Raw genomic sequence first — 16,480 nt, forward strand, 5'->3', positions numbered from 1 at the left:
CGGAGAGTGGACTCTACTTCTTCTTTGCAAGAGACATCCCTAGGTGATTTAGTGATGTCTCTAGCAACCATGGGAATTCCACAAAGAGACATCCCTAGGTGATTTAGTGATGTCTCTAGCAACCATGGGAATTCCATATCGTATAATTAGTTTACCCGACGCTCTTAGGGGTCTTGTTTTCTCAAATTCCCGTTTTTTACTTCTCCATGGGCAGACATTTTTCTTGATCTAAATATATCCAATGATCTCTAAGCTTTCAGTCTTTTCTTATTTAATTTCTTTTTCTTACGAGGAAGGACATATTATTTGTTTGTGAACATAATTTGGCCACGTGCATGTCAAGTCATGCCCCAACATTCAAACCTTATAATTTTATAGTAAAAAAATACGCATCAGTTAAACTATGCTCAAATTCAATTCAGATACATTACTACTATTTGCTATAATGTAATCTTACCCTTGTTTAGCATTTTCCTTGCTACTCCTTGCTACCAATAATTCTAGTTTCACAAGTTCATTGCAAAAAAGAAAGGGATAAAAAATGGATCTCAGGCTGAACAATCCTACAAGAAACTCGGGTTACTTACTCTATACATAAATATACAATCCCCAAACCCACTGCTTAGAACACCTCAGTTCCTCATCTTGTTGCATTTATCGATCAACTTCTATCTAACTTTGTCATAATGAATTCTTCTTCTTCTTCTTCTTTNTTTTTTTTTTTTTTTTTTTTTTTTTTTTTTTTTTTTTTTTTTTTTTTTTTTCACTCGCTATTCACCCCACACGTCTCGAAGAAGATCGTACCTTGTAGCATTGGGAGAAGTTCTACTAGCTGGTGTTGATGGAGAAATTGCAGCGTCAAGAATAGAAGCAAAGGGTGAGCTCAACTCATCTAGCTCGTCATCACTGGTGTTAGATTTTCTGAGCACTGAAGACCCGCTTCTTCTTAGCTCGGGCTTCGTACCGACCTCGCCAATGAATGTCACTACAGAAGCTACTGAGGGTGGATGATAGGATACAGAGGCTGCTGTGTGCGGGAGACTCGTGACGAAGTTGTTGTCGACTTCAGATGGATCCTCCTGTTGTGGAACAAAGGAACTTAGATTCTCATATTCTTTTAGTAACTAAGATAGGCATAATGATGAAGATGTGCCTTGGAATGCCACAATGATTTCACATCATAAGAGTAATGTAAGAGTAAGTGCTAAATTAAGGACCAAAACCATGAATATCTATACTCAAGTAACCTCGATATCAAGAGCTTCAAGAACAGCATCAGGGATCGGGTCTTCGCAAAACTCGTCTGGAACAAAATGTTCAAGAATGGTCTTGATTACTGGTGCACTAAATGAAGGGCATACCTTCAAAGATATAGTTTGTGAAATGAGTATATGCATTGGAAGTTGAATAATTAATTAGACAAATGGGTAAAGGGATCCTAGAATTATACCTCTTTTCTTACCGACTGGCTCAGGAGCATGTCCTTAGGAAGCATCATGAGATCACTTAACGCATTCAGAAGATGGAAGGACTTGAGGGTGGTAGCATCTTTCCCTTCGTCGTTATTATTTTCATCACATTGATCGTCGTCGTCCAAGCCAAAAAGATCAGTCAACCATCTCGACCAGTTTCCAATCTGAACCATAAAAACACAGCTAATGCCCTGAGCATCTTTGGCAAGAGATCAAATCACTGGATATCAATCTAATGCACGTGCGCGCAGGCACGCACACACACAAAAAAGAAGAAGAAGACAGGAGAACAGAGCTGACGCAATAATCATCTTTGAGAAAGAACAACCCACAACTACGAAATTGGCTTCCAAAAATATGCAAATTTTGGTGCAAGCACGCGTTCTATTGAGAGAAGCGCAAATGTTTGTGACGTCATCTAAACAACAAGAAAGTGAATAGAAGTGCAATATATTGAAGGTAGGTGTGCATAGTAATGGTGTTCTCGCTAACCAAATGAGAATATGAACAATAAGTAATTAAACAAGAAACAGATAAAAAGATGAAGAAGAAAGTGGTTCACAAGACAGAGAAAGGCAATAATGTTGAGCTTATGGCAAAAGAATCCTCACAAACCAATTTCATAGAAGACATCAACTGGGAAGTGGAAAGCTTACTGCATTTTTAAGTAGTGCACCAGCCCCGAAACTCGATTTTCCAACTGGAATCGGGAGAACTTTAGACTCGCTAATAGGGTCCGATACAGGATCAGTTGGTATTTCATCGGCAGAGTCACGAAGAATGGCATTGAACATTGCTGTATCCAATCTAGCGACACATTGCTCCATTATCTAATAACGTAACAAAGATGCATTATAATTCCCTTTCTTATAACTATGGCCCCACTACACTAAAAAATATATGTAATACATTGTAAGTGGTAAGTAAACGAGCTTTACGAGAAAATCGTTATAACTACCATCATGCACCCTCAAATAAGAAATTATTTGTAGACCGGTACTTATCAGCGTACTGCTAGCCTTCTAATAGTACTTAATTTAGGGTACAAAGGCTCACCTTTTATCGAACAAATACGGTCACGAGTGTTAAAAGGTGGTTAATATCACATAAATGCTTCCTATTTGATTGATCTACAGATTTTCCCCTTGCTAATTTGATATAGAAGAATAATTGCTTTAGGCAAAATCAATCAAACGTACCAATCTAGACAGAAGAGGCAAGCAACCACACTCATGTCCTTCAGCTCGAACGGGGCAAATTCTTTCACAGGCATCCTTGAAAGCTTTCTTCCAAAGGTCCAATGAAAAGTTCCCTTGATCATGATTGACTGAACTAGAATTTCTCTTATAGCTCTTCCCTGAGGATGGACTGGAAACTTGATTAATTGTGTTTGCTGATGCCGACTGCATATGTGGAGTCAATGTCTAGAAAAGAAAGGAAACATGTTAGAAAGTCAATACAATTTTGTGAAGTTATTTCAATTTTCTGAGTTCCCAGGCTATTTTTACTTTAATTTAAAGCGGAAGAAATGTAGGAAGGAAATGCATTTAACACCTGCCACCAGATGGACTCAATGATACGGGAGAAGATCCAAGCCTCAACCTTTTCTAAGGCAGATGTAAAAGTATGTATATCTTCCCAGTCACCAGAACTTCCATGCCTGCCATTTCCATTCTCTCTTTTGTTTGGAGACGCCGCTTTCCATTTTAGTGTAGATGCTGCTTTACTACTTTCCCAGTTAGCATCATTTTTGCTTGACTGAGATCCAGACGAAACTTGTGTTTTCAGGCTCACCGCAGCCTGACTTACGATTGTTCTCAGGACTATTGAGTTTGATAACCAGAAAGTCAACCTGTAAGTTATAGTTAGATACCGGGTTAGTAAGTAAGCTAGTTCATACAATCTCACTGCACATATCCTTGCCTTTAATGAATGTAATACGTCATGATCACACGTCGAGTTAAAAGAAAACAGAGAAACTTTGCCCTTTGATCCTTTTCAAAGACACTTGATTAATATTATTAAGGCCCATTTGATAACCATTTAGTTTTTAAATCTTTTTATTTTTAAACATTGTGCTTGTTTTCCTCCCAACTTCTTTTCAGTGGAACATTTTAAATTTTAGCTAAATTCCAAAAAAGGGAAAAAAAATTAAGAATTAAGTTTTTAGTTTCCAAAACATGACTTGGATTTTGAAAATATTTGTAAAATGTAGAATAACAATAGAAAGAAACTCATCGGTGGAAAGGTGGATATCAAATGGGGTATAGTATTTGCCTAATTCAGTAAAGCTAAAAGACAGTTCTAAAAGAAAAGTGGATACCAATACACCATAACCATGAATTGCAGCTATCTCCACTATTTTGGTTCTCCAAGCATGTGTGCTTTGGAAAACCAACATGCTTGAGGAGATGGATGATGAACAATATTTAAATGGAAATATTGAACATCATAATTATAATAGTATCTTTTTAAAAAAAATACCTGGGCACATCATTTCCACAAGCTTTTGCTATCAAAACAAATCCAGAAACCACACTTCTAGCAGCATCGGCCTTCCGTGACTGAGAACTTTCTCTACAAGAATGAAGATACAGCCTTGAAAGACGCCGTGCTGGAGCATGGACTTTATTCATGGAACTTCCATGTTCAGCAACTATAGAGTAAAGAGCTGCCTCAATCGCTGCAGCTTCTCTCAATTCTCCCTCAAGCTTCTTTATCTTGTTCTGTAATTGTTGGACTTTGCTGTCCAAAAAGGAATTCTTTGTATCCTTTGTATATGGTTTAGGATCCCTTCTTTCATTTCTTCTGACAATTTCTAAGCTGCTATCTGAATGTGGTGATCGAACTGACTTAACATGCTTTAATCTGTCATTTTTCTGAACTATGCTTGAAACTGCATCACTTCCCACAGCAATCTGCTTTACAGTATCGCCTTGTCTAGCCGAGAGATAATCATCTCCATCCTCTTCTGTTTCAACATTTGAAGCCTCCTGATAATTCCTCCCGTTCAATTTCCTTCCATTACTCTCCTTTGCCAAATGATCGGCAACTTCAACCTTCCCATGGTTGTAGATATCACTCTCATGCTGTTCATGTTTTGGAGGTGAAGAATAGTAAACTGTATAACTTTTTTTACCAGTTTTATCAATTGAAACTGAACCGACCTTTCGAGAGTTGGAGATAGAAGCACAATTTTCAGGACTTCCTGGATCAGAGGATAATTCTATTGATGAGGAGGAAGATGATTTCAAATTCAAACCTCCATGTTTTCCATTCTCTGGTGTCACATTCGATTTTTCAGGCTCCAAGTTTGAAATGGAGGCATGCTCCTGTCTATTATCAGTTCCATGAATCGACGTACTTAGGCCACCCTGCAGAATCATATCATGTATAGTTTGAAACATTAAATCCTATGAAGCAGTAGATGACATAAAGGAGAAGGATATAGGTCCAGTATCAGGCTTCACATTACATGAAATCACAAGACGTTGAGATCATTGATTAATAATAGGTTAGATTACAAGTTTAGTCACCAAACTTTCAAACTTGTCTCTCCTAGCAATTCTAATCCATCCATTTATATTCCCTGGGGGTTTAATGCTGCTTCGGATGGTTTGGTCAAAGAGGGGCTTTGAAATCCAGAATGTCTATGCTATGGCTTTACAATTTTCTTTCTTGGCTATATTTCTTGTTGATTCTGGGTTTTCTGCACGTAATTTTGGAGGGATTTCCACCCTAGCTAATGAAGTTCTCGTGTCAAAAACTAAATAAACTTAATGTCTAATAGGACTTTAAATTTTCTGGTAGGTCTATGAATCTTTTTATTAAAAAAATGTCAAATAGATCAATGACCTATTAGACAAAAAAAATTGAAAATGCAAGGCCTACTAGATAAAAAATTGAAAATCCAAAGACCTATTCGCATAGAATTGAAAGTTTAAAAATATATTGTACACTTTTTAAATTTCAAAAACTTATTTGACACAAAATTAAAAGTTTAAAAATATATTGTACACTTTTTAAATTTCAAAAACTTATTTGACACAAAATTAAAAGTTTAAGAACTTATTAGACATTCTTTTAAGCTCAAGAACCCAAAGATTTAGGGACTTAAATTACCTAAACTTGTAATTTAATCCTAACAATATATAGGCCACCTGAAAAGAGATTAAATATAATGTTCACGTATTTTAAAAGAAACTGTGGCCTTGATACCACAACAGAGCACTGATTAGCGATTACTGTGCACACAGAGAGGAAAAAAGAAGAAGAAGATTAGCAGTACTAATTTTTGGGTCATTTTGGAAAGTTTTTTTTAATATACTGTTTACTTAATTTCAGGGGGACAGTATGAATATGCAATAATGCATTGTCATAAAAATATATTTATCTGTAAGCCACCAGACAGCTAACATAACAATGAAAATGCCTCTGTTGAGGCTTAAAGTCTAAAGAGTAATGAAGCCTAACACTTACCTCAATGGTAATCTGATGCAATAAAAGCCAGCATTGATTGTAGCAGTTACATACAAGCATGATGAAAGGGAAAAAAAACTATAAAAACAAATTAATACCTCTTCAGTAGGTGGCACACAACCATCAGGCTCCAAAGCAGAAGACGTAGTCATGGAAGAGTGAGATGAAACATCATCATCAGTGAAAGATGCAATCTTGTTTGGATCTCCATAGTCTGAGGCTGAAACAGATTCGCCATCAAAACTGTCCAATGACATCTTCCTGGATAGGGTATCCTTTAGTGAGTTGTTGGTTTGTCCTTTATAAATTGGCTGAATTTTAATTGACAACATTGGCTGAAGTGTGTTCTTGAAGTTCCTCTGGCAATGCACTGGAATAGCAACAGACATTACCTCTCTCACGACACCAAATTCAGCCAAATCTACGGTGGCACTAGCCAACAATTGGCCTTTAGCAGTCTTTTCTCTGCGAGACTCAAACAAGTTGAATTCCAAAATGTTCCTCTGGAATGTATCACCATCCTTGCCTCTAACAGGTATGTCCCGTACCAGAGCGACAGGTAACTTAAAAGATTCATTGAATTCAATTTTTCCCTCGCCAACTATAGATCCAATGGTCGGAATAACAAGATTGGTACATCCGGAGTGGCGATCGCCATTTTCCCATTGAATAAACACAGAGCGCAGGGTCGTGAGCGACTGTGAGGGTGGCCAGGGCTTTATATCCTGAACATGGATCCTATAATCAGCGTGAACAATTTCACCTCTCCTATGCTTTCCTTTCAAACCAAGCACCATTGTTGAAGAACCGAAGCAGAGCCCTCAATAAACAATTTTCTCCAATATAATCAAAAGGTAAAGTAACCACATCACGATCTATAGCCAAACATAGCAAATCCCATAACAACTAACGCCGAGGAGAAACAAAATAACCATGCAAATTTTCCAGAGCAATATCAAACAACAATATCTTATCTAAAACGAACTCTTCCCAGGGCACAGCAACCAGCAGGCTCCAGAACGACCATCAATCAACGCCTACACTGTAAAAATGAGCAAATCAACAAATCAACAAATCAACAAACCAACAAAACTCAAAACGCACTCATCAATAACCGCCACAGAACCAATACATTTATTAATCGAAAACAAAAAACAAAATGTACGGCACTGCAATCGAACATTTCTCCGTTTCCTCGCTTCCAGAATAGAAAAATCCAAGGCTGCAACTAGACTAATATCGGGAGAAATCTTTACTTCATAGTTGATTTTGCTTCAAGATCAACAACTATACTCAAACCAGTATACTGAAGCTAAAAAAAGCAAGTAGACGAAGCTTGTGAGTAACTTCCAAAAGGTACTCCACTATCACCAGATCCAGATCAAATGCAATAGGACAACAACCGAAACACGAAAGAATCTCAAAAATTCAGAAAAAAAACCTCAAAACCATTCCTGCGGAGCAGAATGCAAAAATTTCAAAGAACAGTTCGATTCCACCAAAAACGCAACCGACAAACCGCAATGTTGATAACGAAGTAGGCTAAAGAAGAAGAAGCTTGAAGCTAGAGAAACCGGTAACAATGGAGGAAAGACGGTGAAACGTACCGTCCTGTAAGGGGGACGGCTCAACCATTCCTCTCCACTGACTGAGACAGACCAACACCGGTGGTGAAGAAGAAAGCCTGAATTAAAAATACAAATAAATTAGTTATTATTATATTATTATTATTTAATAAATAAATAAATAATACAAAATAAAATAAAGTTATCGAATTTGCATTATTAAATAAAAACCCAATAATGGAGCAACAGAGATTTATTTTTGTGCTAATTAATATTAAGAAAAATGCTGAATTAATAATTAAAATAATTAATAATTAAAGAAAAAAGAATAATTCCTTTTTGTTAGCTTTCGAATTTTTTATTTTTTTAAATTCCTTTTTTTATTTATTGTTTGAAATTGCGCATGATAACAAAATTGTCGGTAGAGGACTAATTCAATTTCCAATTAATTAAATAATATTTTCTTATTTTAATAATATTAGGCAGGTCTAGGGGTCTTACTAGCTTTCGAGTTTTGCGTTCATCGTGGATAATTTTCTTCCGATATAGAGATATTTCATTTGTTGTCGCTCAACAACAGCAGGTCTCGGCTCTGCAGGCAAGAGACAACCGAGCGAACTGAAATATCTTAGTAGCTAGAAAACAAGGGAGCAAAAGTGATTCTCGTAGTAGCAGCGAGCTGCTTAAAATGTGAAAACAGGATTGTGGGAGAGCAATACAAGCATCCACAACGGTTTTTCGAAGCAAGATGCTAGAGGGGACGAGTGTGTCTTGTCACTTACACGAGATGATGGAACTCCTCGGTTAGTCTATTTAGAATGAGTCAACTGATTAAAACCCTTTATCGAAAAAATCATATTGAAAAAGATACCTTTTTTGTTCGTCAAAATGATCGAGAATTCCGCTCGATATGATGGAAGAATCTAGATGAAGCTTGACTAAAGGGTTGCTGTCTGTTTTTTCCCGTGAAACAGGGTTGGGAGCAAACAGTAACGGTTTACTTTTTTTTAGTTGAAAAATGTGTTGTTGGATGATGAAGGTCCCACATCGGCTAATTTAGGGAATGATAATGGGTTTATAATCAAATAATACAAAGCAAAGCCACGAGAGTTTATGCTCAAAGTGGACAATATCATATCATTGTGGAGAATCATGTTCATCTAACATGTGTATGTGTAAATATTCGGTTCAAAATATAATATTTTAATACTGAGTATAATATATATTTTATCTCAATAATAATAATAATTTCTCACGTGATATTTACATAAAAATGTAAATATTTATTTTTTATTTTTTTCCTTAATAATAATAAATAATGGAGATTAAATAGTAAGAAAATAAAATAAACCAAGAGGCCCAAAACGACACCGTATGGAGCGTTTATTTCAATGTGGTTTCACCTGCTCCGCACGTTGGCGGATAGCGACGCATTCACTAACTTGCTTTACAACTAATTAAATTAAAGCCCACGTCATCCCCCAGAATATTGTCTCCACACTCGCATTCAAAGCGCGTGTAACAGCGTGACGGAGTTTGAATAATTACACACGGCCGAAAACAGAGGCGCGTGTTGAACACTGCGATACATTGCACGTGGATGGGAAAGACAACGTGGGGTAAGGACTTTTAAAAATACGTGTCCCTATCACTTCGACTGTTGCGCACCTGTGAACTGTGGGCCCCCTAGTTTTGGAACGGCGTCGTTTGACTGTGGGTGGTTATTTAAATATATTAAATTATATGTGAAATTACCAATTTACCTCTCTCTAGCATGAACAAATAGATATTTTAGAAATTTGAAAAATATCCAATTTAATTTTGTATTTTATGTTTAACATCTCTAATTATTTGAATATTTAATATATTTTTAAAACTTTTCATTTCAATTAAAAAAAAAAATAAATTAAAATATTTAATAAAAGTCAACGGGATTGAATATCATTTTTTAATATTTAATATATATATTTTACGCATCGAATATATTTTTTTTTAATTTTAAAATATTTATGAAATGTTAAAGGTAATACTCGAATTTTTAAATAATAATATTGTTTAAAATATTTTTTAAAATTTAGTTGAGTGTTAAATAGTTTTTTTTAATAATAATTTGAATTTTTGGTGTATAATTACTATTTTATCCTTACCATGCAGTTATTTCAATTTATAATACATGCATTACTTTCCAATTATTTCATAAACATTATTCTAAATAAATATATGGACATAATAATTGTGTACAGTTCAAAGTTATAACATATAGGTCCACTTTCATGGCCTAAGTTTTTGGACACATTATTTATATTATAATTTTATATATATAAGTAATATTTTTAATTTAATCTTTTTTTTATTACCGTTAGATTAAAGTTAATGTCACTTTTTTAGAATTACTGTCACTATATTATTTACGGTTGAGTTATGTTCTAAATTGATATTAATTTTTTGTCAATATATCGATAGTTTCAGGTGCTTGTAATTCCGACATAAGTATAGCGATGAATCAGTATTTTCATTATATTATAGAATAGTCGACTGCGTATAGTAAAAATATTATTTACGTGCTTTAGCGTCTTCGGTGACACACTACCTAATGACTGGCTTTGATACCATTTATAACGGCTAAACCTCACCGCTAATAAATATTGTTCGTGTTCTCGTATTTTTTATTATTATTATAATTTTTTTTACAATTCACTCTTTCGAGCTCTAGCGTCTTCGGTGACACACTACCCAATGACTGACTTTGATACCATTTGTAACAACTAGAGCTCACCGCTAATAGATATTGTCTGTTTGACTCGTTACTAGCAAATATTGTTCTCTTTGAGCTTTCTTTTTCGGGTTTCCCCTCGAGGCTTTAAAACGCGTTTGCTAGGGGAAGATTTTCACACCTTTATAAATGGTGGTTTGTTCTCCTCCCCCAACCAATGTGGGACATCACAATATCCCAAAGAGGACAATATCGGCTAACCCGTTGGATCTGGGCCGTTACAAATGGTATCAGAGCCAGACACCGGGACGATATGTCAGCCTTCTCGTTGTTCCCCGAAGGCGGGTAGACACGAGGCGGTGTGCCAGTAAGGACGCTGGGTCCAAAGGGGGTGGATTTGGGGGCGGTCCCACATCAATTAAAGGAAGGAAAGAGTGTCAGTGAGAACGCTGGGTCCCGAAGGGGGGTGGATTGTGATGTCCCACATTGGTTGGGGAAGAGAACAAACCACCATTTATAAGGGTGTGAAAACCTTCCCGAAAGGGAAAACCCAAAGAGGATAATATCTGCTAGCAGGTGGATCTGGAGAAGGATTATCCTATGCCACGAACCCAACTAGCTGAAAATTTCAAATTGGTCTTAGATTGACCCAAATATTTTTACAACCCAATCCGTGTACACCGTGTTCATCTTCATGCTTCAAGATTTGCAATCAAGCGAACAAGTACATATGGTAGTGTACACACCCGAGTTTTGCACGAGTCGTGTTCGGGTAAGAGAACCTTGCCTAAAATCAGACGAAGGAGCAAAGTCGGACAAAAAAATTATAACCGGACTTAGGTTATTCTCAAAGCTTATGAGGATCGAGATCGCTACGATGCACTGTTCTAAAACTACGACCTAATTCGTTATTTGTCGGATCGGATTAGAATTCAGAATCCAAATCGAAAGCTCACATCACAAATTTGAGATTATTGAGAAAGCCAAAGAAAATATCTATCCATCAATTTCTCTCTTCCATCTTCCACTCCGTACACTCATCCACCTCAAACCCTAACAATCCACCAATCTCAAGCTTCCATTTCCCTCCAATGGAGCTCTGTCCTGTACTCGACACTTGTCTTCCTTCCCCTTCACGTTGCTACTTTTCTTCTTCCGCCGTCCACCGCCCCCTTCTTCTTCTTCTTCTTCCCAAAATTTCCGTTTCTGCCCGGCGAGTTCCCTCATTTTCGCATTCTTTTCGTCCAATTCGTCGCCGGAATGTTTGTTCTTCTTCGAGCTCTGATACCCTTGTTGCCGGGTCGCGGAAGGAGGATGGGAAGAATGGTGAAGCTGTGACCAAAATGGAAGAGGATGAATTTGGAGATTTGAAGGCTTGGATGCACGAGAATGGACTTCCGCCTTGCAAGGTCGTTCTTGGGGAAAGGGCTTCGCATGATAGGAATCATCAGCCTATACATTATGTGGCTGCGAGTGAAGATCTCGAGGTGAAGTTATGAGGATTTTGTTGGTTTTGGAAGTGTTTTTTATTGTTAATTCGATGAATTTGTTGTGGAGCTTTTTGGGATTGGTTGATTTTTTTTTTTCTTTCAGGCGGGTGATGTTGCATTTTCAGTGCCGAATTCCTTGGTTGTGACGCTTGAGAGAGTTCTTGGAAATGAGACTGTTGGTATGATTTCTTCTGTCGTAAATCATTTCAGTGACTGCTACTTCAAATTCTTGCTACTAATGAGCATGTTCATAATCGATTGCCTGAAACTAGCTAGTGAAATAAAAATATGTTCTATGATCTCTGTTTGTAGCTAGAAGCAGTGCTGTTGTACTCTCGGTTTTTACATTGTTAGATGAAGCATTTTGGCTCGCTTTTCAAGACTTGTGTCATGTTGCTTTCTTGTTCTTGAATATTTATTGCTGAGACCTTGCTAGTCTATTGTTATGGCATGGTTGTGTAGATTTTCTTGCGGGAAATTGGGAGCCAGAAGTCAATCTTGATTCAATAGTTTTGTATGTAATGGCTGTTTGGATTTTCTTGCAGCCGAATTGTTGACTACCAATAAGTTGTCAGAGTTGGCATGCTTGGCTTTGTATTTGATGTATGAGAAGAAACAAGGAAAGAAGTCTTTCTGGTACCCTTATATCAGAGAGCTCGATCGTCAGCGTGGGAGAGGCCAATTAGCCGTAGAGTCGCCTCTTATATGGTCAGAAGCTGAACTCGATTACCTTTCTGGCAGTCCAACAAAGGTAACAATATTGATTTGCAACTTACTGTATGCCTAATTCCTCATTCTGAGTTGGAAATTTTCTGGATCAGAGCGAAGTTCTTGAAAGGGCGGAAGGAATCAAGAAGGAGTATAATGAACTCGATACTGTCTGGTTTATGGCTGGCTCTCTGTTTCAGGTAATGCCCTTGTATAATTTGGAGAACAATTAGATGAAGAATAATTGCTTTTATTGAGTTTAAGCTGTTTTTAATTTGGAAATTTGCAGCAATACCCATATGATATTCCAACTGAAGCGTTTTCCTTTGAGATTTTCAAACAAGCCTTTGTTGCAGTTCAGTCTTGTGTGGTGCATTTACAGGTAATCGAAACCCGTTTAGTTTCTTTGATCCTCTTCAGTATTGAGTGATTCTTTAAACTAATTTGTTGTTATTATTTATATGATCTAGATTTCTTAACTATCATTGCAATTATCATTACCCTTGATGGTTAATTAGATGAAGTGCTTGTGAGACAAAGATTCAAATTGATTATCTAATGGCTTCTTGAATTCAGAAAGTAAGTTTGGCTCGGAGATTTGCTTTGGTGCCTCTTGGCCCTCCACTCTTGGCTTATAGAAGCAATTGCAAGGCAATGTTAACTGCTGTTGATGGCGCTGTGGAACTAGTGGTTGATCGTTCATACAAGGCTGGGGAGTCGATCGCTGTTTGGTAAGTTTATTACATGATTGAAACTACGCACGACTGTTCACATGATCGCCTATCTGTTAATGTTTGTGTTTGTGTTATGCATCTTTTAGTTCCTCTAGCAAGATTTTCATTTTTGTTCAAACTCTTGAGAACAGGTGTGGGCCACAACCTAATTCGAAATTACTCCTGAATTATGGTTTTGTCGATGAAGATAATCCCTACGACCGCTTACTAGTTGAGGTAACGCTTTGTGCTCGATTGCAAGTGATCTTTTGGACGAATGTCTTCTCTTAATGTTCTTATCCTATGTTTCAGGCTGCTTTGAATACTGAAGATCCTCAGTACCAAGATAAAAGAATGGTTGCTCAAAGAAATGGCAGATTATCAGTTCAAACTTTTTATGTATGCATTTAAAATACTGGCAGAAATGAAAGTTTTAAGTTATCGCGTTTCGTGAAATTTTATTTCCGACACAGGTTTACGCCGGAAAGGAGAAAGAAGCTGTCTTAGACATGCTTCCTTATCTTCGGCTTGGCTATGTTACTGATCCTTCAGAAATGCAGTCTGTTATTTCTTCTCAAGGCCCAGTATGTCCAGTAAGTTCTCTCTTCTCCACGTTCATTATTCTTCTTGTTTAAGGATTGAATCTTTAATAGAGCTTGTAAGTCGTTAGTAAACGTTCGTGTAAGATTTTAATATCTAGGTAGATGGTCACGTTAAGATTTGGATCGTTTGATAAAACCCGAATAGAACTAGAATATCGTAAATGAACACAGTTACTCCAAATATTTGAGGTACTTTGATGCTCCTTCTCTTGAGGATTCTCACTCACTCAATTTGTAATCTTCTCTCAATAACGAACTTCTTGACTTGGTTTCTTCGATATTCGTGATCGGGCCAGATTTCTTTAGGCTAATTACTAACATGCCCTTAGTTTCTTGTAATTGTATTCCTAACACCATCTTTCTAGAGTTGGATTGCATTTTCTTACTTGCCCCCAATACACCATTAGGCCAACCTAGGTGGTGGTTGGCGTACGGTTAGCTACATCTTCCTTGGCTTGTTCGTTCAAGTTCGTCTTTTCCAAACCAAGGACATGACATATTTCTGATACTAATATTGATTCCTGGATTCAGATGTGTAAAATCCTTAATTATATGACATATTGATTCCCGACACGATCCTTGCCTTATTTTTCACGAGTTTCGGTGGGGCGGACAGTTTGTAAAAGTTCTTGTTAACTTATAAACAATACTTGATGATGATCCACCTATGGTGAAACCTTTTTTTTTAGGTGAGCCCCTGCATGGAAAGAGCAATGTTGGACCAAATTGCTGATTATTTCAAGAGACGACTGGCAGGCTACCCGACTACCTTGAGCGAAGACGAGTCTCTGGTAATTTTTGCCTTCGATTTTTTGTTTCGATATACCTGTAATTCTTCACTTTTGCTTACCCATGGATCGATCAGTTGGCCGATGGTAAATTGAACCCGAAGAAGAGAGTTGCTACCCAGCTTGTTAGAATAGAAAAGAAAATCCTTCATTCATGTTTGCAAGTGGCGATTGATTTCATAGATCAGTTACCAGATCACACAGTCTCTCCATGCCCAGCTCCCTATGCTCCCTTGTTGAGATAAGTAAGGTATACGAACCCGTTCGTGTTTGTTTATGGAATTCAACACTTGTGTTTGCCCTGTTTTCATCGTGTCTTTTCGTTCACTTATAGTTGTAGATAGTTCTTCCAGCAAGTGGTCTCGTGTCTGTTTTACGATACTGCAACACCGAACCGCCACGCAAAATCCTCCATCCCACGATGAAGCTGAAATTAAGGTCAGTTTGATTGACTCCCATTCATCTACTAAGCTTTTTCAAGCCTCAAAATGATTAACTGGGACGTGGGGCGTCCTTTAACCCACCGACTAATCCCGAACAAAGCTTCATCTATTATCCCCAGACGTCTAGCTCCCAGAGATAACAAATGTTTCAAGATAAGTTTTCAACCGGGTTTTAAACTCTAAATGGATCAATGGTTAGTTGAACAATTTCTTCTTATAAACGTCAATTTAGTCGATCGGTGTATGAATGGATCAATGGTTAGTTCGAGCTGGAAAATTCTGAAAATGCCTGCTTGTTTAAACTGTGCTCGCCTTCTCTCTCGAGCTCGTTTGCTGGGTTTTGATATCATGTTGTTATTTGGCAGGTAGATCTAAAATAAGCTGATCACTACACTTAGGATGATTGTGGTTTCAGAGTGACCAGTAATCGAAGATGATTATGGTGGCCATGGATTTCAAGGTACCGAGTAATAAAGCCATATTCATTCCTTCAACTCTCTGACCTCTACGCCATGTAAATAACCAGAATCACTCGATCTTCTTTCAATGCAATTCCCTTCCTTTTCTTGATATCTTCCTCCCATTTTTAGCTGTTTTTGTTGGTACTCATACTTCGATTAAATGTGTTCGTCATAGTTCAGCAGAACCCACATGAACAAGCACCAAAGTTTTGGAGATCAAAGTCTAATTTCCTTTTGTTAGTTGAACACGACTCTCCACAATGGTATGATATTGTCCACTTTGTGCATAAGCTTTCATGGCTTTGCTTTGGGCTTTCCCAAAAGGTCTCATACCATGAAGATAGTATTATTTGATTATAAACCCATGATACTTCCCTAAATTAGCCGATGTGGGACTTTCATCATCCAACACCTCTCCTCGAAACAAAGTACGTCTCCCCTTAATCGAGGCTCGACTCCTTTGGAGTCTTAGTCATTTTTTACTATGCCTTCGAGGAGGGTTGGAGGGTTGACTTTTTTTTCTTTTGGAGTCCTTTGTTCGACATTTTGAGGATTTACCAATCTATGAGTTTAGGGCATGACTCTAATACCATGTTAGTTGAACACGACTCTCCGCAATTGTATGATATTGTCCACTTTGAGAATAAGCTTTCATGACTTTGCTTTGGGCTTCCCCAAAAGGCCTCATACCGAAGGAGATAGTATTATTTGATTATAAACCCATGATCATTTCCTAAATTAGCCGATGTGTGACTTTCATCCAACACCCTTTTTTTCCTCTAACGATTATCGTGCGTGGAGTATATGTTTGTTTTAATCCGTTAAGTTATGCTTTAGTCGGCGACGGTGGTGTAATATTATGGGTAGATTGGAACATTTTTGTTAACTTATATTTTAAGTTTAGAATATGTAAACATAATTTTTAAATATATGTTAGGAACTTTATTAGTTGAACATGTGAACTAAATTTATAGAAGTAAAAGACTTTTTTAAATATCAAGACTAAATTACAAAAAAAAAAAAAAAAAAAAAAAAAAAAAAAAAAA

At 37.1% G+C, this 16,480-nt stretch overlaps 3 protein-coding genes across 9 annotated transcripts in view; 2 read left to right on the forward strand and 1 right to left on the reverse strand.

Annotated features, from left to right (window-relative positions):
* Window positions 1–352: 352 nt before the first annotated feature.
* Window positions 353–7,658, reverse strand: LOC111793050. 5 transcript variants are annotated; one of them, XM_023674744.1, is made up of 10 exons: window positions 7,393–7,548; window positions 7,084–7,263; window positions 6,050–6,993; window positions 3,957–4,846; window positions 3,027–3,324; window positions 2,672–2,896; window positions 2,129–2,302; window positions 1,451–1,636; window positions 1,248–1,361; window positions 353–1,079 (listed from the first exon to the last, which is right to left on the reverse strand). In XM_023674744.1, exons 3-10 carry the CDS (start codon window positions 6,746–6,748, stop codon window positions 771–773), a joined length of 2,895 nt encoding a protein of 964 aa, XP_023530512.1. In that variant the 5' UTR covers window positions 6,749–6,993; window positions 7,084–7,263; window positions 7,393–7,548; the 3' UTR covers window positions 353–770. The 5 variants fall into 5 exon arrangements, with proteins under 5 accessions (XP_023530512.1, XP_023530510.1, XP_023530514.1 ...); XM_023674742.1 differs by lacking the exons at window positions 7,084–7,263; window positions 7,393–7,548 and adding an exon at window positions 7,559–7,658; XM_023674746.1 differs by lacking the exons at window positions 7,084–7,263; window positions 7,393–7,548 and adding an exon at window positions 7,559–7,644 and having other exon boundaries at window positions 6,050–6,988.
* Window positions 7,659–11,172: 3,514 nt separating this feature from the next.
* LOC111793055 (fructose-bisphosphate aldolase-lysine N-methyltransferase, chloroplastic-like) lies at window positions 11,173–15,543 on the forward strand. 3 transcript variants are annotated; one of them, XM_023674756.1, is made up of 13 exons: window positions 11,173–11,716; window positions 11,823–11,898; window positions 12,265–12,470; window positions 12,541–12,627; window positions 12,717–12,809; window positions 13,004–13,158; window positions 13,293–13,377; window positions 13,453–13,539; window positions 13,614–13,733; window positions 14,432–14,533; window positions 14,608–14,780; window positions 14,865–14,968; window positions 15,339–15,543. In XM_023674756.1, exons 1-11 carry the CDS (start codon window positions 11,321–11,323, stop codon window positions 14,773–14,775), a joined length of 1,575 nt encoding a protein of 524 aa, XP_023530524.1. In that variant the 5' UTR covers window positions 11,173–11,320; the 3' UTR covers window positions 14,776–14,780; window positions 14,865–14,968; window positions 15,339–15,543. The 3 variants fall into 3 exon arrangements, with proteins under 3 accessions (XP_023530524.1, XP_023530525.1, XP_023530526.1); XM_023674757.1 differs by having other exon boundaries at window positions 15,343–15,543; XM_023674758.1 differs by having other exon boundaries at window positions 14,608–14,775.
* Window positions 12,042–16,480, forward strand: part of LOC111793053 (transcription factor GTE9) — an 11,767-nt gene continuing 7,328 nt past the window's right edge. Inside the window, exons 1-2 of the mRNA XM_023674755.1 lie at window positions 12,042–12,045; window positions 14,714–14,717. The gene's annotated coding sequence lies outside the window, so the exon portion shown is untranslated. The remainder of the gene's footprint in view (window positions 12,046–14,713; window positions 14,718–16,480) is intronic.

The sequence above is a fragment of the Cucurbita pepo genome, chromosome LG04 (genome assembly GCF_002806865.2).
Source record: "Cucurbita pepo subsp. pepo cultivar mu-cu-16 chromosome LG04, ASM280686v2, whole genome shotgun sequence".
Lineage (NCBI taxonomy): Eukaryota > Viridiplantae > Streptophyta > Magnoliopsida > Cucurbitales > Cucurbitaceae > Cucurbita > Cucurbita pepo.